The following is a 27,127-nucleotide window of genomic DNA, read 5'->3' as shown; positions in this document are numbered from 1 at the left end:
CAGCAATGTTAAGATAACATTAGCGAGTGCAACCTCCTCAACCAGAGGTGCAACAAGAATATGTGCTATCGATGCGTTTGTTTTGCTGCATTTACGACTTGCACAAGAAATTGAGGCTATTTAATATGCTCTCTAAATTATTTTGAAAAATAGGTAATCACTAGGGCAGCCACCTGTCTGCTCAGACATTGTATATAAAGATTTGCAGGGCATAGAAAAGGGAGATATATAAGCTCAGAAGTTTCACCTTCATTTATTTACACTACTTTATGAAATATTAGGCGATATTTGGAAATACTGATTATATCGGAGAAACAAAACATTGCTGTCGCAGACATTGGGTCGGGGCCATGTGCTAGAGCGAGATGGCCGTCGGCGGTGGGGCGCTTACACTGCTTCCGTCTCCCTCCCGCACGAAGAGGTAGAGAAGAAAAAAACGAAAAGCAAACTGGCGGATTTCACGCAACAATTGACAATAACATTTGGCAACTGCACTTTGAACGGATTGGCCTGCTGTCAGCGCTCGCGGAGCAATTGTTCGTTAATTAAAGCATTTCCGCAGATTTCCCGCACTTTTGCTGCACTCCGAGTTCTGTTAATCGACTGCCCGATATGTCGATAGATCGATAGGCGGCTGAGCAGTTTCCAACCCTGGTCGGCCGATAGTAACTATCGTATGCTTAATTACAAAAAACACAAATAAATGAAGTGAAGCGGACGCAATCTGCAACAAAGAGATTGCGATCAAAATGCTACGGGTAAGTGACCTGATCGGGGAGTAGGGCTATATACGATTCTATATGCTCGCATATCTCACCGCGCGCAGGCAATCGGGAAACGGGACAGGGACATCTTCGAGGAGGTTTGGCCGGACAAGAGGCGGATTGTGCTGAAGCTGCTGCGCCAGGACACCGTTTCGCAGCGCGAGTGGCAGGACCTGTTCTTCGGCGTCCACTTCGTGTGCCTGTGGGACGAGAAGGGCGCCTCGAAGATCTACGACTGCCTGCAGCAGGACATCGTCGAGTTCATCGTCCAGGCCCAAAGCCAGGTGCAGGCCCAGCGCGGCGAGCAGGCGCTCCTGGCCACCTACATCGTCGAGTGGCGCAAGTTCTTCACACAGTCCAACTACCTGCCGCTGCCCTTCCGCCAGCTGGAGCAGTCGCCCCAGGTGAAGCCCTCCTCCGCGTCCGCCTCCGCCGTTTCCGCCTCGGGAGCGAGTACGAGTGCCGCGGCGGCGGCGGCAGCAGCGGGCTCCTCCTCCTCCGCCGCTGGGAAGTCTGGCGCCTCCACCTCATCCGCCGCTGGAGCCTCCACCTCCGCCGCCGCAGCCGCCGCCGCTGCCGCCGCCTCCTCCACATCCGCATCCGCCTCGACAAGCTCAGCAGCGGCCGCTGGGAGCAGCAGTAGCTCCAAGAAGAACCCCACGGAGGACAGCCCTGTGCGGAAGCTCATGCTGGACTCGTGGAACAAGCACATCTTCCACGACATCAAGCACCGCCTGCAGGAGTCGGCCATGAAGATTGTGCACGCCGAGCGAAACGGCGACGCCTACGACGCCCAGCTGGTGGTGGGCGTGCGCGAGAGCTATGTGAATCTCTCCTCGAATGTCGAGGACAAGCTGGAGATCTACAGGGAGAACTTCGAGATGGCCTATCTCAAGGCCACCGCCGAGTTCTATCGCTTGAAATCCGCCGAGCAGCAGCAGGAGAACGGAGTGCTGGCCTACATGAAGTACGCCGACTCCAAGCTGCGCGAGGAGGAGGTGCGGGCCAAGCGGTATCTGGAGCCCAGCAGCTTCAGCATACTCACCTACACGCTGGTCAAGGTGCTCATTGTGGATCACCTGAACTCCATCATTGCCGAGTGCCCGGCGCTGATTAGGGACTATGAAACGGAGCGATTGAATCTCATGTTCCGCCTGATGGATCGCGTGCTGCAGGGCGTGGGTGTGGAGGCCATGATGGGCGACCTGCAGCGGCACATCATGTCCGCCGGTCTGGCCGACATGCTCTCCGCCTCGGAGGTGATTACCCAGGACTCGGAAAAGTACGTGGAGCGGCTGCTCGAGCTGTTCAACAAGTTCAGCGACCTGGTGCGCAACGCCTTCAACGACGATCCCCGCTTCCTCACTGCCCGCGACATCGCCTTCAAGACGGTGGTCAACGACACCAGCGTGTTCAAGATGGAGCTGCCCACGAGCATCGCCAATCGAGGCGTGAAGTACACGGCGCCGGAGAGCAAGTGCCCGGAACTGCTGGCCAACTACTGCGACATGCTGCTGCGCCGAACGCCGCTGAGCAAGCGGCTCACCAGCGAGCAGATAGACGCTCGCCTGCGCGACGTTCTGTTGGTCCTTAAGTACGTCAACAACAAGGACGTCTTTATGCGGTACCACAAGGTTCATTTGACGAGGCGGTAAGTTGATTTATGTAGTCTAAAAGATTTATTTTATTTACACAAATTAAATGGGGACTTAACCTGAAAGGTTACGCCAGTTTATATGAACATTTTCTAAATTACAAGTTAGAGCCCTGCCTGAATCATTCAATTTTTGTTTTATCATAATATGGCATGAAATTTCTGATTTGTTTAATTCAATTCTATGTGAAGTAAATTGAATCTTTTTCTAATTCATTTCGAATTGAATGAATGAATGAATAATTTTTATAAATTTTTTTGAATTTGCCAGATTATTTTTGTGCTTTCTTTTGATATCAAAAAGTGGAAAATGTTTAACAAATCAATGTTAACTTCTTAGAAAATAACAATCATGCAGATTGAATCACAAAATGATGGCCCTTTCTTCTTCAAAAGAAATTGTCGTTTGAATTACTTCTATTAAACTCAAAATTCAAGTTCATTTAATTCTGTTAAACTCAAAATTCTAATTAATTCGTTCATATAAAAAAAAAAATAATTCATTGAATCCATTTATGCAGAGCTCTTTTACACAAATCAAATGGGGATTTAAACCTGAAAGGTTACTCCAGTTTATATGAATATTTCGTATACTAAAAATACTTTATCGGGTACTCTAATATTATTTATGACGCGATGAGTCAATAAACTCAATCTCTTATATGCTCTTTTATTAAACGTTTCTTATTTTATTTTAGCTTGATTCTGGGAACCAGTGCGGACAGCGAAAAGGAGGAGGACATTGTCGAGTGGCTGCGCGAGGTCGGCATGCCGGCGGACTACGTGAATCGGCTGGCGCGCATGTTCCAGGACATAAAGGTGGGTTCTAGCAGGCGACTCTGTTGCTAAATTTCTTTACTGATAACCCTCTTTAATCTGCAGGTCAGCGAAGATCTGAATACTCAATTCCGCACTTCGATAAGAAGGCACGATGCGATCAACATTAAAATACTCAACGCGGGCGCCTGGGCGCGCTGCTCGGAGCGTGTGTCCGTCTCACTGCCCATCGAGCTGGAGGATTACATACCTGATGTGGAGGAGTTCTACAAGAAGAAGCATTCCGGCCGCAAGCTGCAGTGGTATCATCACATGAGCAACGGCACCATCACCTTCGTGAATAACTTTGGGCGCTACGATCTGGATGTGACCACCTTCCAGATGGCCGTCCTTTTTGCCTGGAATCAGCGTCAGCACGACAAGATCTCGTATGAGAATCTCAGATTGGCCACAGAACTGCCAGGTTAGCGTTAATTATATAATATTTTTAAGCTTATATATTAATATGTTTTAACCCATTTAAAGATCCCGAACTGAGACGAACTCTGTGGTCGCTGGTGGCGTTCCCCAAGATCAAGAAACAGATCCTGCTCATGGAACCGACGGCCATCAGTTCGCCCAAGGATTTTGCCGAGAACACAGTGTTCTATATCAATCAAGAGTTCGCCATTGTCAAGAATGGCAAGTCCCAGCGACGCGGAAAGGTGAGTGCAGATTATCCTAGGTCTATAAACAATCTGCAACCTGATTTTTCTTCTCCCAGCTCAATCTCATTGGGCGCCTGCAGCTAAGCACGGAACGCTCGCAACAGGAGGACAATCAGTCCATTGTGCAGCTGCGCATCCTGCGCACCCAAGAAGCCATCATCAAGATAATGAAGGTGCGCAAGCGGATGAACAACGCAGCGCTGCAGGTGAGTAAATGAATTGCCAGTAAAGACAGTCCAGAAGATCTAAGAAAACTTCCTTCCACAGGGCGAACTAATCGACATACTGAAGAACATGTTCCTGCCGTCCAAGAAGATGATCAAGGAGCAGCTGGAGTGGCTCATCGAGAACAAGTACATGAGGCGGGACGACGATGACATCAACATGTTCATCTACGTGGCCTAAGCAGCTGCAGCTCCTGATCCCGGCTCTAGTCTCAGTCTCAGTCTCCCGTCTATGCAATCATTCCCATTTCCATTCCTTCCCTCTCACCACACACACGCTATTTTAATCTCAACGCCGACGTGCTCAAAGCACGCGCCCTTTTTCTGTCTACGGAATTGGATAATTGTATTATATGGAAACGTGATTCGCTACTGACATTGCGTCCTCAGAGCATTTAAAAGACCCACATTTCAATCGAAAGCCGCTTCTCGTCTCCACGTCCTGTATTCATATTTGTATTCGTATTTGTATTTGTGAAACTTTGTATTTTTATATTGGCCCCCACTGGCTGCTCCGGCGTAGCTCTAGGTATTATGTTTTGTGCGGTATTTGCACCCTGGAAATTCCACGCCCCCGAGTAATATCGATCGATAGCGTTAATCTAATCAACCTGCTGTTTTCTATGTGTGTAGTTCTCCCCTGTTTGTTTCCGTTGCCTGGTCTTCTGTTGATTCTTGGGTATTTTGCAATGTTCCACGCGAGACTCACACACCTCCAACCTCCTGAAGGTTGAGCGGAAGCCAATTCTTCGCCTCCAGTCACTCCCAGCATGGAATGCCTAATCACACACAAACACTCACACACACGCGATCGCAAAACTACAACTAAAATAGCAATACTTTAAGTTTAAGTTAATGAATAAACTTGGTTCTACGCATAATGAAAGCGAAATGAATGCAGTTTGGATTTTTATCGAGGGGTGCGTAAAAAGGGATTTTAATAAAACTAGGATTTTCTTCATTATACCATTATGTTTTTTCTTTATTCAACTTAGATTTGTAAGGGCGGAAGTTAGGTTTCAAGCGTGCTTAAGTAAGCCCTAAAAAGTTTGACTTAAATTAGAGACAATTATTGAAAAAATTAAACTGTTTTTAAAAAAGTAAGAACATAATAAAAACCAGGACAAGTGTTTCACAATTTTGACAGAGATGTACATAGGTAACACAATAAAATTTCATTAAATTACTTAAATGGACAAAAACTGAGGGACATTACATTACATTAAAAATATCAACTAAAAGGACAAGGAAACGGACATGTTAAAAAAACGCATAAATAAAAAGAACCCTATGCTACCATCTATGCTATGACTTATGATCCTATAGCTAAAATACTATTGAAGCGAGCATGTGTCTCGTAAGGGACAGGTCGATATCTGCAAATCGACTTGTCCTTGTTTCTGGGGGAAGGATCACGGCCATAGAATCCATATCCGGCCCTCTATCTTCGCTTCCGTCCCTTCTTGTAGCCCTTGCCATACCATCCCGCCTGGGTGCGCGCCAGTTTGCGGGGGAAACTCGTGCTCAGCTGCTGCCTTCGCTTGGCCGTCTCCGCCGCCGCAATGTGGGCCAAGGATATATTCTCATCGTAATCATCGTCGTCGTCGGACGTGGGACAGCACTCGCAGACCACGAACCGACCGCTCCTGGCTCGTTTCTTGTGCTTGCGCTGACTGAGGTTCCAACGGCGATAGAACTGACACTCCAGTTCGGCGTACCGATCGAAACAGAAGTCGCAACTGGCGGCGGATCGGTTCATCGCAAAGTTCGGCACCACCTGGGAGTTCCAGATATTGAGATCCGCCGGCGGCGGTATTAGAATGCTGTGCAGACCCGAGTAAGCGTACTTGGCATCGTACCACGAGGGCAGTTGGCGCAGCAACTCCTCGTCGTTGTTCTGCCTCAGCAAATCCACCTGGGCCAGCTCGCTTTCCTCCTCCTCCTCCTCTTCGTTCTCGTTCTCTGTAGAGGAGTCACCGTCGTTTTCGCTCTTAATCTGAACGTTGAGCGACTGAAAGGCAGGTGGCAGAACCATTTTGGGTTCTACGAAGGGAGTGGACAATGGTGCTCCTATGGGCACCAGCGGTGGCAGTTGAAGTGGCTCTAATCTCAGCTCAATTGGTTGCGCGCTCACGTTTTCCACATGAGTTTTTTGTATGGCGACTAGTTTGGGCAGCTCCAGGAAACCATTGTTCGCTGCTTCCTCCGTCTCTTCCTTGAGGGAAAGGGGCTCCAGCTTGGGCAGCAGCTCCAGAAGATGCAGCTCCTGCTGGCTCTCGGTTTCCTCCAGTTTCACTTCAGTCTCTATTTTAATGAACGACTCCTGCTTCTGCGAAGGGATGGCGTCAATCTCCGTTTTAACCTCTCCATTTGTGTCCACCGTCTCCACCTTAATCTCCTCGTCCTGGCCATTGATGAGCTTAAATTTCTGGCGCAGCTCCAGGTTGGTCTTAACCCTTCGTCCGTTTTTTATGGGCGTGCGGATGCGGGGACCCTTTCCGATTGGCAGATCGCTGTAGTTGTAGCTACAGCTCTCACTGGAGATGGTCGAGTCCTGCGTTTCCTCGGTTGTGGTGGTGAAGGCCTCCTCCTCGTCGGCATTTTTCAGCAGCGGCTGCGTCAGCGTGTGCAGTTCCTCGGGCATCAGCAGCGTAGCATGTGCAAATATTGGATCCTTTTCCTTCGTGTAGACGGGCACTGAAATGTGAAGTAGGTGCATTAGTTGGGCCATCACCCGATCGCATTTCCCATTGATCTTAATGCTGGCAATGCCATCCTTGGGCGTCCACTGCAGGTTGACCACACAGATCTTGGCCCGCTGGCGCGCAGGTCGATCCATCTGCCACAGCCACGTGTATTTCTTGAGCACCTTGAGACTGGAACCGAGGCACAGGATCACATCGGCTCGCTCTGAATGCGCCGTGGCTCCCGCCCAATTCAGTGGCCACTTGATGTTCCCTCGCTCCCCGAAATGCACAATAGTGTCGTACAGAGGCTCCGAGCAGCGATGGCACAGGCGGTGGGTTTTGTGGCAGTAGCGGGCGGTCATTTCCGTGGTATCAAATTGACGCCAATAAACGCTGTTCGGCCGACAGTTCTTGCACACCTCCACATACATGTTCCCGTGGATCTCGGACAAGGAATGCCTGGGCAAACCGGATCGCAGGTGCAGGCCATCGCAGTTCTGGGACACCACATGATGCAGCAGTCGCCGGCGATGCATTTCGTACAGGGCCATGTGCGTGTAGGTTGGATTCGCGCTGGACAGATCATGGTCGCCGATCTCCTGGCCCTTCTGCAGCAACGTCCAGATGCCCTGGCTGCCGCGATAGTCGGGAATCAGGGCGGCCGTGCTTATCCCGGCTCCCGTGTAGCAAACCAGGTGCTTGGCCTGCGAAATGATGTTGGCCAGCTGCTCCACCTTCGCCTCGATCACGTGCGGCGCATCCTCGCGCTCCACCACCCGCTCCTTGTAGATCTCCACGCGCTCCTTGCGCTTCTTGGTGGCCTTCACCATTTCGGGGTGCTTGTCCAGGAACTGCCTGTCCTCCGTGGAGCGCAGCGAGTCGCATTTCCGCAATATCATCGAGACCTGGAAAGTTATTTTGAGTGATTAGTATAGGTAGAAAAAGGGGAAATGGCTTGAAATGCCCTTGCAATAAAGATTTCATACTTATTTTACATTTAATTTGGTATAATATATATTTTAAATTTAATTATATTTAAATTAATTAAATTTATATTGTAGTGAACTTCTAGACTCTAAATATACTTTAAATCAATTTAAATTTTAAAGCAAGGGTATAAACACGCACGCACACACACACAGGCGCACTAATTACCCTTCTCATTGCATCCTTGCGTCGCCGCTTCTCGTTATCCTTCTTGGCAGGATTCATCTTGGCCCGCGTTATATAAGACTGCGCCACGTCCACCACCTCCTGCTTCGGCTCCATCTCCATGAGCTGCTCCTCCTGCTCCTTTTCCCTGTCCTGATCCATGAGTGATCCGGCACAATTGGCTAATTAAAGTGCGCCGCCAGGAACTGGGGCAAGTGCGATGTGGAATCCTGCGCAGGATGTACGCTTACATTTTAGTTGCCCTTAAGTTGCGGACCTCTAGCCATTGGTAATGGACCATTTGGTAATTAATTTAAACTAAAAAGTTGCTAAAATTGTAAATGTTTCTTTTTTTGGGGAAAAAAGGTAAACAACTATCGATGACGGCACCGATAGCTTTGTGCTATCGATGTCCCAGGGATGCAGTACTTATTCTCATCCGATAGTTATCGCAGAGTACTGTTAAAACTGGTTTAAAAATAATGTTAACTAATCATTTATTAATTCGTTCTTAAAGTATTGCCATAGTTCGGGTTATCCAGCTTAAATAAGGATACACGCGGGTGTATATTCCTGGAACCCCCGGGGATCCACAGGAAAGACCAGCCGAAGTAATTCCCACAACGTGATACATGCAGGGGAAATCCTTGTGACGGATAAGTAACGGTCCACCGGAGTCGCCGTTGCAGGTGTCCTTGGCCATTTCCGAGCCCACACAGAGTTGGTTGTTTGCATCGAAACCCCGAGGAAATTCCTCCAGTTGCCGGGTTACCAGTTTCTGGCAGACCTACGTGAAAATAAAAATTATAATAATTTTATTATAATGACACCTTTTCAATCGCACACCTGATCTCCGTAGCGGTCCAACTTCACTTTTTGCAGCATGGCCGAGGGCTTTCCAGCCACGGCTGTGCTTCCCCAGCCAACGGCTATAAAGGAGTTGGAAAAACGTTCATCCTGAAACGGCAGACAGGCAGGATGTTTATACAAATCAAAGACTACATCCTCCATTAGTTTTATTATTCCAATATCATGGTAAAACTCTTCGTAGCCCGGATGTGTTACATAATTGGATACACCATAATCTCTGGGCGCCGCATCCTCCTCGTTCGTATCGAAATCTAGTTCACCCAACCGTACAATATTTACTTCTCCACTGGAAAGAAGAAATTCGATTATATTTTAGTTATTGTAAAACAGATAATTGCACAAGGTGTTCTAAGAAATGAAGCTACCAATTTCCCAATTGTTATATCCTTTTCCCGACAGAAGATTTACTTTGTTCAAGATACTCGTCGTGCAATAAATCATACAAAATCAATGGGAAATTTTGAATTTACCTTTAGGTAAATCCCCTCACTTACTTTTCCGAATCCAAACAGTGGGCTGCGGTTAGGACAAGCCGCTCGCTGATCAGAGCTCCCCCACAAAACCAGTCAGTACGACTACCCTGATCTTGACGACGTCCCAAACGAGCCATGTGCGGAAATTCCCGGGGCTGGGCTGGATGACCGCCCACAATTAAGGGGGTGTAACTCCGGCAATTATCGAAGACCTCGCTTTCGATCGCAGCCCCTGGAAGCAGGTATCCGAAGTAGATTCTCTCTTCAAAAACACTCTTCTTGTATCTCGTGCAAGCTTAAGGGTTGATATTAAAAAAAGGCGTATATTAAATAATCTTCACATTTTGGCTAACGAAATCCACTTACTCCTGACTATATCTATATCCGGATTCTGGCCAAAAACACATGACAGCGGAATAATCAGTAGGAAGAACTGCACAAGCGGCGACCACATCTTCATCTTCAGGTGACGATCGGTAATCGACTGTGCGATCCGAACGGGTTTAGCTCCCAATTAGACACTGAATCGATCAGCTGTGGACCCCCCATTTGGAGGCGAGGTTCAAGCGGGTAAAAGCTGATAGAAATCCCCGCTCTTCAAACGATTATCCAATATAAAACGGTTTTTTTACATGGACTTTTAAGTGAATTATGCTAATGAAAGTCAATTGTACATTTTGCTTGCGTATTTTAATGCGTAATAATTATATTTAGAATAATTTCGGATATGTATAAATTCTGATCAGTAATACATAAATGCAGATCATTATATAAAATCACTTTATAATGTTTAGAAGCGAATGAAAATTTAAATATTTCCTAATTTTCCTAATTTAAAATTGAACCGATATTAACCATAGTTGTAGAGTTTTACCTTCTGCAACTTTTCTTATAAATAAATCAGTATTTTCTGGGACTTAAACCTTCTTGGCTTGATAATGTTCAAGTAAATATTGATATTAAAAAGTTTATAAATGTGAAGTTGGCTGTCAGGTCAGAAAAACAAATTCGAGCTTTATTTTCAGTTCAGTATTTAACAATGGTCATCGAAATACAAGTAATGCAAGTCAATAAATTTTCTTAATTTATTGGTTTGATTAATGATTTGCTAATTCTTGGCCAACTGCTGTTTGATCCAGTCTAAGTAAAACTGGACCCTTGTGTACATGGCAGGCAGATCGGGAGTATCGCAGGCTACTCCAACGGATGTAATTCCCATCACGTGATACATGCATGGGAAGTCTTTGTGGTAGATGAGTACCGGTCCTCCGGAGTCGCCGTTGCAGGTGTCCTTGTGTTCGTTGGATCCGATGCAAAGCTGTGTGGTGGCATTATATCCATAGGGAAGCTGTTCATTCTCATCCGCGGTGATGGTGCAACGCGTGTTGTAGTTGTAGAGCTTCACCTTCTGCAGCTTTTTGTTTTCGGTCCTTGGAACGATCTCCAACTGACCCCAACCGATGGCTATGAAGGCAGACACCGATCGGCCGTCGGCGAAGGGGAGGCACGCAGGATGTTTGTACTCGTTGAAGGTCACAGGCCTACTCAACCGCACCACAGCTATGTCGTTATAAATCACCGGGTAACTATATCCGGGGTGCAGTGTAAAGTCCTTCACGGTAAAGTCCTCCGGATCGGCGTCGTCATTGCTTGTGTCGAATTCCAGATCCCCAAGGCGAACGATATTCACTGAGCCTCTGAAAGGGGTTCCAGATTATTTTAATTAATATGCAAATCGAATAATATTTTGTTAATGATTTTCAATTTAAACCTTCAAAGATTTCCGAGAAGTATAAATGCAATTTTGTTGTGTATATTTATACCTAACGAAATGTAAAAAAATTTTCAAATCGATCTATTCATTAAAAAGTTATGCGCAATCAAAATTGTATATTTTACATATATATCCATATCCTTCGCTCTCCCTTTAGCTGAGTGACGGGTATTAGATAGTCGGGACACCGACTATAGCGTTCTCTCTTTTTTTAAATTATTTTTAAAATCTTTTTGTTATATTAATAAGAACATTGCCATTTTGTTCAGTGATTTGAGGAATACGTACTGCGACGAAAAGAAGCAATGGGCTGCCGTTAGCACATGCCTATTGCTGATAAGTGTTCCTCCACAGAACCACTCAACTTCGCCATTATCATCATCTCGATGTCCCAGGCGGGCTGCGTGCGGGAACTCCTTGGGCAGGGCGGGAGCTCCTCCGATTATGAGGGGTGCATAGCTCGTGCATTTGTCCAGGGTCTTGTAGATAATCGGCGCATTCTCAATCAGGAAGCTGAACTCTGACGTCTCTTCCCAAACGCTTCTCTTGTAGGAGGTGCAGGCTACATATGTAGATTACAAAACTTGAATACAGATCTCTTGATAAAGAAGATGCACCCACTTTTTACTATATCCGGATCTTGGGACGTCACAAAGACGACTGATTGAAGCAGCAAAGCTGCTCCCAGCTGGACAATCTCGACAGAGAACGCACTTTTCATCGTGCTGTTGCCTCAACGGTAAGCGAGTAACTAAGATCATTATTAATAACCACACAGCTTCTCTCAGGTAATCGCCGACATCTCCTCAGGAGAGCCAATAAATAGCGGGAAAAGCCTCGTTTTTATTGATAAGAATTTATATACTAATATTTGCTCACGTCTTACGCAAATAGAAATTCAATACACACCAAAGCCAGTTTGTCGGAGAATAAAAATAAATCATTAGGCTTGGGGGTTAAGAAAATATTAAATCAAAAGAACTGTAATCAATTTTAATCATAATTTTAATTTAAGATTTTCAACTGTCACGACTTTAAAGCAAGTGAAAATTTCAGTGGAAATGAAAACCTGAAAAACTCATTTAAATTTTAATTCCCAACCGGTTCGCTGAACGTACCACAAAGCAAGCAAATGTTTATAGCCTGGTGGATTTACATTTTTAAGTAATATCTTGAATGTTTGTGGATTTCTGAGAACCCATTCAAGAATTTTAATTATAAGTCACTTTATGTCTGATTGGCCAGTTCGTTCTTAATCCAGTTGAGGTAGTAGTGCACCCTGGTGTAGGGACTTGGAATATCGGGCGTGGAACACGCAATGCTGAACGAGGTGATGCCCATAACGTGGTACATGCAGGGAAGTGTCTTGTGGTAGGCCAGCACTGGACCCCCGGAGTCGCCGTTGCAGGTGTCCTTGTTGTCCGGCGATCCAATGCACAGCTGGGTCCTAGCCTCGTAGCCATGGGGCAGTTCATCATTCGGATCGATACTAGTCGAACACTGATTTCCATAGCCCTGGAGCTGAACCTTCAGCAGCTTCTTGGACTCCGCCTCGGCAAACTTCTGCTGGCCCCAGCCGATGGCGATGAAATTTTCGTGCTGCTCACCGTCGTCGAATGGCAAGCAGGCAGGATGTTTGTATCCGTTGAACTTGACCTCTCGATCCAGTTTAATTATGGCTATATCATTGTAGAATTCGCTGTGTTTATATTCCGGATGTGGCTTGAGAGCTAGCACGCCGAAGTCCTCCGGCTCTGCATCATCCTTGTCGGTATCAAAGACCAGCTCCCCCAAACGCACAACATTGACCGCTCCGCTGGGAAAATATAGAAATCTGTTAGCTAGCATTACAACTATCTAAATAAACTATTAAGATTTGGTGATAAATAAATAACAAATTAAATGTTAATGAAGAAAATTTGGTTTGCCCCCTTTTATGGAAAGATTTGAATTTATAAAACCAATTCAAAACCATGCCTTGTTTACTGAAGAAACCATAATACGGAATTCAAAGGCTATCTAAATCTGGTAACCAGAATTAAATACGTACTGTTCGGAAAAAAGGCAGTGAGCCGCAGTAAGTACCAGACGATTGCTTATCAAGGTTCCGCCACAGAACCATCTTGTTTCGTTGTTGGCTTTACGATGCCCCAGGCGAGCTGCATGGGCAAATTCTTTGGGTTCCGCCGGAGTACCATCCACAATTAGGGGTCTTGAGCCGTGACAACTGTCAACGGTTGAATAGGTAATCGGAGCATCCTCGATAAAGAAGCCGATGGCCACGCGCTTCTCAAAAACCACCTGTTTAAATTTGTCGCAAGCTAAAAAGAATACAAAATTTAATGGAGTAATTTCAATGATTTGGTTTTTACTAATTGCTCTTACCAAGCTGTACAGCTGGATCCGGGTTTTGGCCACAAACAAGGCAGCTGCTCAGGAAAAACATCAGCAACGAAATCATTCCCAGAGATTTCATGGCCATCCTATTGATTCGTTCTCGAACTGCAGTGGAAAACGACCGGCAGACGACTGATTAAATATAAGTTAATCAGCTAGTTTTCAATTGCGCACTTTAGAGAATCGGCTCTCTGAAATTAAGCACAAATCAGCTGGTTCTTTTCTATATACAGTAGGCAGCAGTGTAAATAATTTCCTGACTTTGTTTAAAAAAATAACATTTTAAAATGTCATGACGATCAAATACATTTTGGAAGACGGATTCGATGGATCAATTGGATGCTCACAAAAATTAAAAGAATTGAACTTTTTGATTGAAATTATTAACTGATATTTACTGTACTAGCTTAAAACCAGTTTGGCTGAAAACAAACTGACTGAGAGTCAACCAGACTTTGTGGGTCTAACATTTATATTAATGTTGGTAGAATTGTACAAAGTTTAACGAACTAAAGTATATATGCAACTAATTAAAGTGGATGCCGGCTGAATTGAAAGCCAGCAGGAGCTTCATGAAGTCGTCTATGTCCATGCTTCTCGCACGCTTGCTGGCCATATCCTGTTCCTCCAAGATGCCAATGACCTTCTCCTGCATGTTGAAGTTCTCTTCGACGGGCTGTGGGAATTGAGATTGTTATATTTCTATTCTCTCCTCTGTATTCCTTGACTCACCTCGTTCCTAAGCGAGCGATACAACTTGTAGTTCTTCTCGAGCATCTCCATCACAGAGGTTACCTTAAAGGTGGCCGCCAGCGTTTTGTTCTTGCGCAGGAAGGCGATTCTCGTTAGGCCATCCCATTCGGTGAAGTTGACCGGTGGCGGTGGGTTCTTCGGCTCCAGCCGCACCACACTGCTCTCCACCTTTGGTGGCGGCTTGAAGTTGTTCTTGCCCACCTTCATGAGCATGTCCACGCGGGCCAGGAGCTGGGTATTGATGCTCAGGCGGCAGTAGAGCTTGTCGCCCGGCTTGGCCACCAATCGCTGGGCGAACTCGCGCTGGAACATGAGCACGGCGCACCGGAAGAGTGGTCGGTGCAGGAGCAACTTAAAGATGAGGGGCGAACTGATCTGGTACGGCACGTTGGCGATGCACAGATCGAAGAAGGGCAGCTCCGCCTTCAGGAAGTCCCCGATGAGCACCTGCAGCTTGGGCTGCAGCGGAGTGGCCTGGACACGCTTCTGCAGCTCGGCAGCCAAGCGGGTGTCGATCTCGCAGGCAATCACCTTCTTCGCGCGCTCCAGCATCCGAACGGTCATGTTTCCCGTGCCGGGACCGATTTCCAGCACCACATCGGTGGCCCGAAGAGCGGCCTTCTCCAACATGGTGGTTATCACCAGGGGATTCTTCAGAATGTGCTGGCCAAAGTCCTTGTTGAAGACGATTCCTAGAGATTTTTAGATTTTAGTAGCAATTACAAGGGACCCTCTTTTATTGCCAAATTGCTACATTTGTGGTGTCTTAACTTACCCTGCTTCTGCACCTCGGTGTGAATGCGGCTCTTCTTTTCCGTTTTGACCTTTGGCATCTTGGCTAGCACTTGTTTTTCGCCTTTAAATTAATTAATTTAAATAAATAGTTATTTGTTTTGGGTGTGCTTCTTCTTCTTCAGATGTCAACATGTGCGCTGTTGGTTAGCAGCCGATAACTCAGCGATAACTCATAGGTAACAGAACTGTTAACCGCTAACGGCCGCCCAGCTGTTAATTCAAATTTACAAGGATCAATTAACTTAACTTGTATAAAAATAAAAAACGTTTAAGAATCTTGATAAATAATATAAGAGTAAGCTATGATTATAGTGAATATAGCTAAAAACATAGCAAGAAGCCGTTTTTAAAGCTAATAACATGTTACCCTCTGAACCGCTCGAACTAACATTCCCGTTTCGCAACAATGTCAAATTTCAAAACATGTCAGTTACATTTTTCATAGGTGTTACCTCTTTATTTATTAATTAGTTTTCACTTAATGTTATAAATCAATTTTTCTTGTTTTCAATTTTGCTTTCTTTGGTTATCTTTGCACACATCTGCTCATACCATTTATTTAGTAGCTTCTTTAACATTCAATTACGCTCACTTGCCTGCCTTGGTAATCTTTTCTTTTTTTGGATTTTTTCTTTTTATTTAATAGCTTTTTTACAACATATCAACTGTTGACTTTCGACTTTACCGTTACAGTTATTTATCTCTTGTTTAAACATAACTTAAACTTTATTTATGCCGTTTTTTCTCAGTTTTAGTTTGTTTTTTGGTTTTTCATCTGCTTTGTGTGTGCTCTTTGTGTCTGCGTGTTTTTTCTGAATACTTTCTGTTTATGATTATTACTCTTGCAATGATTCCGTCACATTCTAATCCTCCTCCTAACTCCTCTTGTTGCGCTCTAGTTTTGTACGCCGTTCCATAAATAATTCAGTATATCTTCTTAGTAGTTTGCGTGTAGTTTTGCCTTAGATCAGTTAACAATTTATTGGGGCTTCCGTTAATAATCCATTTAAGTATCTAAGATGCGAAAGGTACATGAAAAAGTTGCACATATGTAAGTGGGTGTGTGTTTTGCTTGAGCTGCGCGGCTCCAGAAAAAGTTAGCTAAGCTGATCGAGTGAGTACATTCAGAGTTTAGTTTTGGCAAGCCATGATATATATTTACTATACGATTTTCGGGGGCTTTAGTAAGTAGATGGAGACAACAGCGGGCGCGGGGGAGCATTCAGCTTTGCGTATTTGGTGAGAGCTTATAGCTAACATTTTTGGTTGCACATTTTCCTATAACTTTAACGTTTGTTTGTCAGGTTACGGTCACGCGATTTGTTCTAATCCCTTTTCTGTTTCTCTCCTATTATATTTACCCTTTTTTCTGTTCAACCCTTGGCGAATTCAGCCCTTTCCTTGACCATTTCCCGATCCGGATCAAGGATCTATATCTATGTCCATATGAGTTCATTTTGTTGGCTGGAGTTTTACTTGGATTTGCTTGTTTTTATACTTTCTCATTTATTTTTAATTGAATACGCGCCTCTATCCTTGCAAAGGCCCTTGAGCGCATTGCTTAAAAAATTATTCATAGCTTTCAACATTTTGCCTATAATCCTCCCTCAATTCTTCGTATTTTTTATTTTTGCTTGTTATTTGTTGTTGTTTTTTTTTTTTTGGTAAAATGCGTTCTTGAAAATACTTTGGGTTAACATTTAAATTGTAAATGGGTAACTAGCTGGGCTTGCTATTTCACAAATATTATTAGACACTGGGCGTTTATTATTACATACAAATGTGTGTTTATGCTTGCCTTTGCCTTACGATTTTTAGTTAACAACGCTGCTTATAGTTAATAAATCTTCTGTTATCCGTCCTTCGCTCTATTCTTTCTTTATAAATATTGTTATTATTATATATTCATTCATGATTTATTTTAGCATAATTCCATTTGCTGTGGTAGACTGAGAACGAAACGGAAACAGAAGTGTTTGCTATGGAGTAAATAATAAATAGTCGTAATATTTAAAGGATACCAATAACATTTATGCTAGAACTTCAATGCAGTTAATTTCGAATAGAACTTAGCTTTTGAGTCTTTGGCTTTAAAATCAACACATACACGGTAATATTGTTTTGTCTCCTAACTTTCTATGCCACACGTTTTTATAATATTTTTTGTTCGGCTTTTCCTCATTACGCTAAGTATTTTTTGTGGGTTTTTCATTTGTGTGTATTATGCATGCCTTTAGCTTCACAATTTATATGGTTCATATATATATTTGTTTTGTTTTTTATATATATAATTTGTTTGTTCTCTTCTTTTGCTTACGGACTAAACACGTTTTGTTTCTGGTATTCATAATTCATAGTTTTTTTTTTAGCATAAATTAATATGAATTTTATAGACATTCTCTTTGTAAGGTTTAGCGTTATCTCTATGATTAGTTAGCTTTACTTTCTCTTTGTTGGTAAATTGTATGCGTTTGTATTGGGGGTTTTTTGGCTTCATTTTCTTTTTTGTTTTTTCATTTTTATAAATATTTATGTATAACAATAAGGTAATTTTAAAATAATATCGCTTTAATACTTGAGAAGGAAGTTGTGCAAGATTTCGAATACATAAAACAAATAGAAATTAGATTTATGTGGTCGTATGGGTGTGTGTGTGTGTAGTACAGACGGCACATTGCGGCTATTGTGTTAGAAATTCCCTTGAGATTCGCTTGGAGCAAGTGCCTCGCCTCCCATAAATAGAGCTCTGCTTGGATGCTGCTGTCGGTCTGTGAGTGCGAAACTTGAGATTCGGCACGTCAAACAATCAATAAATAACTAATAACAAAATGCACTCAGCCACTGGGCATTGACTAGATGGGTGGGGGTTTCCTCTTTTTTTTTTTTTGTGTTGGTTTTTGTTTTTCGGGGCTTGGCAAACAACATAAATAGATTCCAACAGGTGTGGAGCTTAAAGCGGTTAAGGTTTCTGGGCGGGAAGGGGGCGGGGGCAAGTGGGAAGTTCGGTTGACAGGAGCTGAAGAATTCGCGTCCTTGTGCGCTTTTAATTCACGTTGAAGCTTAGCAGTTTCGACAATTGGCACTGGTTGTTGGATGTTCTGGATGAGTGATCTACACACAGGACCGGTAACGAAACTAGGACCTCCTACGGCTGGAAACAGACAACAATGGGGATGGGGGGGATTTATAGTAATAAATGAAAATATTAGACTGCTTGTGCTAGGGGATGCGCTACACGCTGGATGACGATCCGGTTGGCCAGCCCCGCTGAGCTGATTCCACCCAATCCCTTTTGGGGCTCCAGATCGCATCGCGACCAATCAAACTGGTAGGTGAACATGAACTGCAATCGCTGGCGCTTAGTAGACTTTGCGTTCCGGACCGAATTTGGGATTCACAAACGAGAAGCCGGCGAACTCGTCCTGGTTGATGCTGCGCACCACGTCGTTTCCGATCGGTGTGAGTACAGGATCCTCCTTGGTGAACTCCGCATCGAAGTTGTTGGCATCGCGTGGGTTTTTCTGTGGGTTTTTGATGTATAGTTATAAAATGTCTTGATTAAAATTCCGTTTTGTTGGCTCACCATTTTCGGTCGGAATGGTGGCTTTATGTTGCGCTTCTCCAGCTCCTTCCAGTCCAGCTTGTTGAAAAATGGATGCTTGCGTATCTCGTTCTCATCGCCAGTGCAACCCAGTCGCTGCTCCGGATTCTTGGTGAGAAAACCTATGGAATTGGAACAGAAATATAATATAATTAACTCTGGGAATTTTAAACAAATATATTATAATTAGATTTAGAAGATGGAATTTTATTTGTCCATGTAAAACCATTGAATTGTAAGGGTATTTATAGTTCTGGATCATTTCTCTTAAAAACATTATTTTATACTCTCAAGACGAACGGAAAAAGTTTAAAGTTTTTCCAAAAAATATTACTCATACGACACGTTAGACAATTGTTGTTTAATTACCTAGGCCCATATGAATAATAAGTTTAGAATTTACAACTGAACTATTTTCATTATTTTACACTAGAAAGTAAACTAGTAAAACTTTATTCCAAATTCAAAATGGCAACTATAATATTTAAATTATTTAAATTTGAAAGATGATTTGGTTTCCTCATATTTTTTAACAAATATATTATAATTAGATTTAAAAGATGGATAGTTCTGGATCGTTTCTCCTAAAAACATTTATACTCTCAAGACAAACGAAAAAAGTTTGAAGTTTTTCCAAAAAATATTACTCATACGACACGTCAGACAATTGTTGCTAAATACCTTGGGCCCATAGGAATAATAAGTTAAGAATTTACAACTGAACTATTTCAATTATTTTACAATAAAAAATAAACTAGAAAAATTTCATTCCATATTCAAATTGACAACTATAATACTTAAATTATTTAAATTTGAAAAAAATGAAGCAAATAATTCTTAGAAAGATGATTTGATTTCCTCATATGATCAAAGTCAGGTGAAGAAACCATTCTAGTAACAACAGATAGACCATCTCACCCTTTAGTATGGAGACGGCCTCGCGGGACAGCCACACCGGATAGAGGACGTCGTCGTGCATGATGGAGTCGAAGAGCTCGTCCTCGTTGTCGGCCTCGAACGGCGGCTGGCCGGCCATCATCTCGTACATGAGGACGCCCAGCGCCCACCAGTCGACGGAGGCGCCGTACTCCTGCTCCTTGAGGATCTCCGGGGCGATGTAGTCGGGGGTGCCGCAGAAGGTGGTGGTCAGCATGCCGTTCATGATGCCCTCCTTGCACATCCCGAAGTCGGCCAGCTTGCAGTGGCCCTCCTGGTCGAGCAGGATGTTGTCCAGCTTCAGGTCGCGGTAGATGACGCCGTGGGTGTGGAGGAACTGCAGCGCCAGGGTGACCTCCGCCGCATAGAAGGCGGCGCGCGAGGCCTCGAAGCGACGCGCCTTCTGGATCTGGAACATCAGATCGCCCCCGTTCACGTACTCCATCACGAAGAACAGGCGGTCCGGGGTCTGGAAACAGGAATGTAACGCAGTCAGGAAGGGATGGTTGGCGGCCAGCGCCAGGATGCGCTTCTCGGTCATGGTGCAATCGACGTCGTCGTCCTGGATGATTGCGTCCTTCTTGAGCACCTTGATGGCATAAATCTCGTCGGTGCCCTTCTTCTCGGCTAGCATCACCTTGCCGAAGGAGCCCTTGCCCAGAACCTTGATGAAATTGAAGTCCAGCAAGGAGCACTTGCCGGGTCGAGTCTCTCCGGTGGCCCCGCCCCCGCCCACGCCGCCTCCTCCCGATCCGCCCACCGCCAGGCTCATACAGCTGCTGCTATTGTAGCCGCTGGTCAGCGTCGTCGTCGAGTTGGCCAAGCTGTCCGCCGACAGGGCGCCGCTGCGGAATGACTGGCCCGGTGCCCCGTCGCCGTCGCCGCCCAAGGAGGCACCGTAGTTATCCTCGCCGCCCTGCTGGTTCAAGTACTTGGAGCGACGCGGCTGCTGCTTGTCCGGCGAAATGCCCAGCGAACTGAGGATCTCGGCCATCTGCTTCGTGTTGATGCCACACGTATTGGCCACGTTCTTCTGGCACCGCTTGTGCACGTTCATCCCGCAGGTCTCGCACTGCAGTCCCTGCTTTATCAGGCCATATAGTAGGGATCCGCAGTGGTCGCAGAAGGTGAACCGCTTGTAGCTGTGCACCACAAACCGATGCGGCACGTTCACATTGAATCTCTGGCCCGCCGGCACCACCTCCACTTTGGTTTGCTAAGGGATTATAAGAACATTCAAATTTAATTCTCAGGATCTCGGGGGATATTCCACTGGCTCTTACCTCATCTCGCATGCCCGGACACTTGGACACCACGGACAGGTGACATTTTTTATGTACAACTAACGTGCAGACTAGAATGTGTTTGTTTTGTTTTTGGGAGAGAAACCAAAGGCGAAATAATTAATATCCAATCTTGGCAGTTGGCGACTCGAGAATTCGATGGCAGAGTGCAGGGCAAATTATCCAAAACTCTATGAAAACTATACGCTCTGAAAGACGATCGCCCTGATGAAAGGTAATCAACTACTATATCTTCTATACAACTTTTTGAGTTACAAATACAAAATATATCTGTTTTATGTTAAAAAAAAAAATCTCAACATATTTAAAAAAAAACTTGATAGGCAATTAATATCTAATAATTATTATTAAAATTATTATAGATTAAAATTGTATAAGACTTTTCCTTAATATTTGGAAATTCGTACCCTAGATCAAGCAAACAAAGCTATAGAATCAATTTTTTTAAAATATTATTATTTCTAAACGCTTATTTTATAGTTTACATATTAAGTTTCTTGCAGAGCGATCTTCCTTCAATCTTAGACTCTAGACATACGAATGTGTATATTTACAGGATTTCGTTTGAATTAAGCTCGTTGAAACATTCAGGGTTAGACACAAAGTCCGCAATCGTGGCATTCAATTGAAACTTCAATTTCAAATAAGTAGATATCGAATACTTTTCGAATATCACGATTGGCTGGACCGAAATTAGTTGATAAACCGTCGACTGTTTCTTGTTGTGCAGTGTGATTATTCACATGTTGGTCAGTGGAGTTAAGTTGTGCTTGGTCTGTGGTGTCTGTGCTCTAATTAGTGTTTCGGTTTTAATCACAACATTTAAATGATTCGTGCCAGATATTTGGAACCAAAACTACTTAGAAAAGAGAGAAGTGACGGAAGGAGCCATTTAAGCAGATTTTATTTTATGACAACAATGAATAAAAGTAAGGAAAACGAAATCCCATAGTATTTCTAATAATAATATTCTTGTTGGGAACACCTTCTTAACAATTCCCGAATTATTTCATCTGATCCCTTTGAAATTTAAAAAGGATTCTCATAAAAGACAGATTATCATGCATAAACTAACTTTTGTAAAGATGATATGGCTTTCGTATGAACCAATGGTAATCCCAATTATTTAATGCCCTATTGTTTAAGTTTAGTGACATAGTTATAGTTTCCATAGCACTGATATTTGCTTAGTTCGATTGTTTTCCATGTCTTAAAATTAAATTTTGATTTAAGATCCTAGACCCTAAAGACTACAACTTGGTTTAACTAAGGCATGCACGATATAAAGTAGAGAAAAAGTAGCAAATGGGCAGACGGACATAGTTAAATGTGAATGTAATGATTCTAAACTTTAAAGAACTTCCGGTAGTTCCGATATGTTTCCGATTTGAATCAAATTAGTATTTCAAGACCTGCATTCCTCCTCATACGTGAACTTAAAATGCAAATGTGATGAGAACAAGGACAGGGGACACTCATCCGGATGGATTAATGGTGCAGTGGGAAGGGACCTGTGCCAGGACACTTTTCCTAGGCAATCGTGACTCAAGCAAGGTGATCAAATGCATTGGACAATGCTGAAGACTGGACAATACCGTTTAGGTATTTTAGAGTATGGTAATAAAAAAAAAAAACATATTTCTTTGATCTCAAAATGCAGCCAAAGAAACCCAATGGCAACAACATCAACAACGACAACAGCAAACAACGAATAACGAACAACGAACAACGAACAACGTACAACGAACGTAACAAGCAAATGCAAAGTGATATGGATTGGATATAGCTTGTCGGGGGCTCCTTTCCTGGAGCTCCGAAGCGCCAGAGCTGAGCTGCTCTGGTTTTCCGTTTAGTCTGAAGCAAAACACATACCTTGACATTGATAGCCTTGTTTACCAATTCCCCTGCAAAAAGGCAAGAAATTCCATGGCTATTGTATGTATATATATTTTGGTAACTGAATGAGATTGGTGGTGTGCTTGTGTGTTTCTGATTGAATTGTGTGTGTGCGAGTGTAATTAGTTTTCTTGAATGGAGAATGAGAATCGCCGATGGTAGCCCCGCATAAGGAAAATCAAGCATGATCTGATCGTGAACCCAGGATGATCCCCAGCAGCAACCCAAGCAGTAGCATTCGCTATAGCCCATTAGAGAAACCAGGTTAATGCCAATGGATATATATGTGAAGAGAACCAAGGAAATTAAAACTGCATAATAGTGAGCCACCCAAAAAATAGCCAGAGTTATGAGCCAGTAGAGCGATGATGAGTCGAGGGATGAGAGAGATAGTGATGGGATACATTAAGAACATAGAGGTAAATAGAGTAGATCAACCCAAGGCGAATCGAATCAAATCAAAAGTAGTTCAGATGGTGAGAGGTGTGTGTAAATCAAGTCCCGAAAACTAAATGCATGTTCAGATTAATCACTGCGGAATACAACTTAGGGATGTACGGAGATGTTTCAGCCCTTCGGTGAGTACGTTACGAGAGTTGTACGATTATGTGTGCTGGGCTGGGCTCCACTTACCAGATAAACTCGCGGCAATGCGAACAGAAGGTGGGTTGACGCAAAAACGTTGCCATGAACTTGTGGCCATTCACCTGGTAGGTAGGAATAAAAAAGTTAGTATAGAATATAATAATAGTTTAAAGAAAACATCCTAATGAAGTCAAAAAAATTTTAAAAATTATCTTGATTTCATAAGAACGAAAACTTTAAATTAAATATGTAAACTAACCTGATGGACACGACGACGCATGGCACCGCGACGGCGGTTGAATCCAGCTCGCTCTTTGAACTCCTTGTTGACGGCCACGGTGTGCTCCACCACAGCCTCAGCTTTGGCTTTATCTAATAGCAAAAAATAATAGGTTAAAAATAAGTAATTTTTCCAGACAATCCTTAAATCTATACGTACCAGTACGATTCTTCAGCTCAATGATGACGTGAATCTTTCCCTGGGGCTCCAAGTTAACCTGTAAAAGGTTTTGATTATCACAGGTAATGTCAAATACATATTAAAATAATCAAACATACCCATAGATCTTGCACAGCCGTCTCGCTCTGCATGAGGTCCTCGAAGGAGATGATGCAGTTGGCCACAAAGTCATCTGGCGGCAGAGCGGCATCATGAAAGACGGTCAAGTTGATGTTGCTAACATTGGTCACGTCGTGGACGAACTGTTCGTTCCAAACGGGATCAAATGTCTTTGGCCGTGTGGTGGCTCGATCTGAAAGCAAGGAAATGTATTATTAATGGTGATTCATTATTATAATCAATAAAAAGAGGGTTCAAGGTAAGTTTACTTTAATTAAGGAATTATTAAATGAAAGAAACCTGAGCTCAAAGCCTTGTTCAAAAGACCCTTTTAAGTATGCAACATTATTTCTACAGAAATCTTGTTAGAAACATGACGGATTTCGGTTGGAAAAAACTCTGTGACTCCTCCATAAGTAATTTACTAGATTTTCTAGGCACTCACCAAAGTGACTCTCGTCGACATCTATGGAGACATAGGGATCGATGAGCTGCTCGTCGGCCAGTTTGCCGAAGGTGAGATTGTGGCGCTTCTGGAAGTCTGTGGGTCGCAGGCCGCTCGCCTCGCACACCTTGATCTGCAGCTTGCCCGTGAACATGGTCGTAGAATCGCCTGCTCTAAGTCCTGGTCCTAATCCCGATCCTGATCCTGATCCTGCCGCTCCTCGGTCCTCCGTGCGATGTCCTTGCGTGTGTGTGTGGGGAGCAGCGGTGGATCACTCACAATGTGCAACTGGGCTGGTGATCCTGAACTGCAAATGGAATTCGAATAAATGGGTTAAGAGGTTGTGAATTCGAGATCGGTTTGTGCAATGCCCCAGTGGCACTCGCAACTTTCGCTGTGGGCCAATGTTAGCGTAGGTCATTGACACCCATGAATGGCGTATGCGGTACACTCGATTCACTCTCAAGGTCGCCAGCGCCTCGCATCGATGGAATTTATGCACATACATACACCTTTACCAGAGGTCACAATAGTAGATTCGAATTTTGGAAACACGCACTTTAAGGAAAATAATTTTTATGTGATTTTCTTTCCTCGCAAATATATTTTAAGCTCTGATAAATAGATATTTATTTAGATCTCATCTTCTACTTTTTCGTTACAATAATCAATTAAATATGATTTTTTTTGGAACTCAGAAAAACGGAATTTTGTCGCAAAAAAGCCCAAACAAGGAAGTTGAACAATCAATTAAAAAACATTCTTAATATGAATCATATTTTTAAGAAAAATACGTATTGCAATTAAAGTGGTTGACTAATATATATAAACTGTAGACTTTTAAAATTTGTTGTACATTTCTTTGAATTTATTTTATCTCCACTAGTATTTTGTCCGCCACTGTGTTGTGTAGACTTGTGTGTGTACATTAGGCAATCCGTGAAACAAAAAATCGAAAATAGTACGCGACCATCATCTGCTATGGTAATATTTCTGGCATATAAATCATTCCAAGGAGTGAGTGCAAAACTTTGTACATTGCGCCATTCCACAGATCGTTGTAAATAAATTGGCCCCCAATTGGGATACAAAGCCTTTTTCTAATTGGCAAATCTGGTGGGAACAAGTTGTTGTGTCTTTTTTTTTCTCATTTTCAACACAATCTTAAGTACTTTCAGTGTCGTTTGGCTTTGATTACATATAATGCCTTTGCTTGCTCACTTTTTTTATGCAAATTCTTTGTGTGCATGTATAGCACATACACACACACTTTCACACACACGTATACACTCGCAGTCAGCTTTTTTCCACAGATAAAACAACAAAGAAAGAATAACAAGCAATTCTAATGCTGTCTCTCGCTCGCACCTCTACCACCCACCAATACACGCGCGAATCACGCCCACTTCAATTGGAAACACCTGACGAAACGAAACGCCAATAAGTGCGCTCAATTAACTAAACGTTTGGCCGTCCAATTGGAAAATTTGTAATTTTCTAATTGGTGAAAACGAAGGTCTTCCAGCAGAGTTGCCGTACCGTTCGGCTGTCAGTTTGACACTAATGAGGAAAAAATGGCAGTGTTGGTAAACAGACGAAATGGCGCCAAACGTTTGTTTAAAAATTAAAATTGGTAAATGTTTTTTATCGTTTTTTTTTGTTTATCGAGTGGTAATTTCATTATTATTTACACAATTAGTTCACGGCACTGATTTTTTATCCTTTTAGTTGAAAACCAAACAGTGAACGAGAAAGTTTAAGAATTGAGATATATATTTGCCACATTTTGGTATTATTTTATTTGTTACATTTATTAACTGAGGTTTTTCAGAAAAAAGTTTAAAAATGAATCAAAAATGATTTTTCTGCGCGCGGCAAGGCAAACTTTTTTAAAATATTAAAATTTTCTGCGCAGCGCAACGCTTTATTGCGCCAATCGTTATCGGATATCGAAGTGATCTAGTAAACTGCGACTGCGCGATATAGCGTTGCCAGACTATGTGAGTGCAAATCGATAATCAGCAACGTGAAATATTTCCAATAAGAACCAAATTCTGAACTATAACTTTATTTCATTTTTAAGTTATTGACGTTTTTATGTTTATGTGGAATTAAATACGTTCATGATTTTATACGATTACTTTTACATTTGTAATGTACTTCATTTTTAAAAATTATCCGCACGTAACTACCCAGTGGGAACATTCCTCTGGAAAATATGATATTTTCATAAGGTTTCTCCACACAAGCGGAAGGGACAAAACCTCATTCACCCCTTACATTTCATTCATCTCTGGTTTCAAAATACACAAGGGTAAATGAGGTTTCTATGTGGCTTTCCAAAGAAATTTACATTTCCGTCGCCTCCTAAAAAAACAGGATTTCCAACAGTTTCTGTTAAAAGGAACAGGATTTCCAACACACAAAGAACCACCTTCTCACTTTCCCGGTGGGTATCACTAGAACACATACACTCGCTCAACATATGTATGCGCTTATACACACACGCACCCACACAGTTACACGCACCCTGTTTGCACAGCGTTTTAAATTGATTGGTTTTCCCAAGGAATTTCCTTTGTTTTTCGACGATTTCGAATTGATTCACAAAATCACAGTGTCCAGCATTTTCCGTTGCATTGCTGGTAGTTCTTATTGGCTTTAAAATGGTTTCGCGTATTAATATTGATAAAAATGTTCACGCCAAATCTTATTGGAAAAACGTTAGGGATGTGCCAAGATGGGCGATATAAATCGTGGGGGTGTTTAACAGC

General features: G+C 43.2%; 8 protein-coding genes across 12 annotated transcripts in view; 1 reads left to right on the top strand and 7 right to left on the bottom strand.

Annotated features, from left to right (window-relative positions):
* Window positions 1-526, bottom strand: part of Bicra (BRD4 interacting chromatin remodeling complex associated protein) — a 50,163-nt gene extending 49,637 nt beyond the window's left edge. Inside the window, exon 1 of the mRNA XM_044395620.2 lies at window positions 392-526. The gene's annotated coding sequence lies outside the window, so the exon portion shown is untranslated. The remainder of the gene's footprint in view (window positions 1-391) is intronic.
* A 91-nt stretch (window positions 527-617) lies between these two features.
* Cul5 (cullin 5) lies at window positions 618-5,018 on the top strand. Its single transcript, XM_017143431.3, has 7 exons — window positions 618-758; window positions 827-2,415; window positions 3,117-3,237; window positions 3,301-3,658; window positions 3,721-3,899; window positions 3,959-4,108; window positions 4,170-5,018. The coding sequence occupies exons 1-7, from the start codon at window positions 750-752 to the stop codon at window positions 4,305-4,307; spliced, it is 2,544 nt and encodes an 847-aa protein (XP_016998920.2). The 5' UTR covers window positions 618-749; the 3' UTR covers window positions 4,308-5,018.
* Window positions 5,019-5,078: 60 nt separating this feature from the next.
* Sirt7 (sirtuin 7) lies at window positions 5,079-8,354 on the bottom strand. The gene is made up of 2 exons (XM_017143432.3): window positions 7,969-8,354; window positions 5,079-7,718 (listed from the first exon to the last, which is right to left on the bottom strand). Exons 1-2 carry the CDS (start codon window positions 8,125-8,127, stop codon window positions 5,568-5,570), a joined length of 2,310 nt encoding a protein of 769 aa, XP_016998921.2. The 5' UTR covers window positions 8,128-8,354; the 3' UTR covers window positions 5,079-5,567.
* A 91-nt stretch (window positions 8,355-8,445) lies between these two features.
* On the bottom strand, window positions 8,446-9,779 carry LOC108058548 (serine protease snake). The gene is made up of 4 exons (XM_017143321.3): window positions 9,675-9,779; window positions 9,330-9,603; window positions 8,812-9,121; window positions 8,446-8,752 (listed from the first exon to the last, which is right to left on the bottom strand). The coding sequence occupies exons 1-4, from the start codon at window positions 9,766-9,768 to the stop codon at window positions 8,477-8,479; spliced, it is 954 nt and encodes a 317-aa protein (XP_016998810.3). The 5' UTR covers window positions 9,769-9,779; the 3' UTR covers window positions 8,446-8,476.
* A 373-nt stretch (window positions 9,780-10,152) lies between these two features.
* LOC108058705 (venom protease) lies at window positions 10,153-11,963 on the bottom strand. The gene is made up of 3 exons (XM_017143622.3): window positions 11,704-11,963; window positions 11,371-11,644; window positions 10,153-11,005 (listed from the first exon to the last, which is right to left on the bottom strand). Exons 1-3 carry the CDS (start codon window positions 11,801-11,803, stop codon window positions 10,417-10,419), a joined length of 963 nt encoding a protein of 320 aa, XP_016999111.2. The 5' UTR covers window positions 11,804-11,963; the 3' UTR covers window positions 10,153-10,416.
* A 106-nt stretch (window positions 11,964-12,069) lies between these two features.
* On the bottom strand, window positions 12,070-13,684 carry LOC108058706 (venom protease). Its single transcript, XM_017143623.3, has 3 exons — window positions 13,468-13,684; window positions 13,133-13,403; window positions 12,070-12,898 (listed from the first exon to the last, which is right to left on the bottom strand). The coding sequence occupies exons 1-3, from the start codon at window positions 13,562-13,564 to the stop codon at window positions 12,310-12,312; spliced, it is 957 nt and encodes a 318-aa protein (XP_016999112.2). The 5' UTR covers window positions 13,565-13,684; the 3' UTR covers window positions 12,070-12,309.
* A 233-nt stretch (window positions 13,685-13,917) lies between these two features.
* LOC108058707 (probable dimethyladenosine transferase) lies at window positions 13,918-15,173 on the bottom strand. Its single transcript, XM_017143624.3, has 3 exons — window positions 15,008-15,173; window positions 14,212-14,924; window positions 13,918-14,155 (listed from the first exon to the last, which is right to left on the bottom strand). The coding sequence occupies exons 1-3, from the start codon at window positions 15,063-15,065 to the stop codon at window positions 14,006-14,008; spliced, it is 921 nt and encodes a 306-aa protein (XP_016999113.1). The 5' UTR covers window positions 15,066-15,173; the 3' UTR covers window positions 13,918-14,005.
* Window positions 15,174-15,457: 284 nt separating this feature from the next.
* Pkc98E (Protein kinase C) lies at window positions 15,458-27,093 on the bottom strand. Of its 5 annotated transcripts, none has more exons than XM_017143568.2 (11): window positions 26,883-27,093; window positions 24,354-24,660; window positions 23,908-24,101; window positions 23,789-23,846; window positions 23,609-23,721; window positions 23,398-23,471; window positions 22,741-22,772; window positions 20,848-20,918; window positions 19,547-20,780; window positions 18,611-18,750; window positions 15,458-18,548 (listed from the first exon to the last, which is right to left on the bottom strand). In XM_017143568.2, exons 2-11 carry the CDS (start codon window positions 24,505-24,507, stop codon window positions 18,387-18,389), a joined length of 2,232 nt encoding a protein of 743 aa, XP_016999057.2. In that variant the 5' UTR covers window positions 24,508-24,660; window positions 26,883-27,093; the 3' UTR covers window positions 15,458-18,386. The 5 variants fall into 5 exon arrangements, with proteins under 5 accessions (XP_016999057.2, XP_070074028.1, XP_070074030.1 ...); XM_070217927.1 differs by lacking the exon at window positions 26,883-27,093 and adding an exon at window positions 25,735-25,891; XM_070217929.1 differs by lacking the exon at window positions 26,883-27,093 and adding an exon at window positions 25,722-25,887.
* Between the last annotated feature and the right edge of the window lie 34 nt (window positions 27,094-27,127).

This window comes from Drosophila takahashii, chromosome 3R, assembly GCF_030179915.1.
Source record: "Drosophila takahashii strain IR98-3 E-12201 chromosome 3R, DtakHiC1v2, whole genome shotgun sequence".
Taxonomy (NCBI): Eukaryota; Metazoa; Arthropoda; class Insecta; order Diptera; family Drosophilidae; genus Drosophila; species Drosophila takahashii.
The sequence above is the reverse complement of the archived record's forward strand: the minus strand, read 5'-3'. Positions and strand labels throughout refer to the sequence as shown.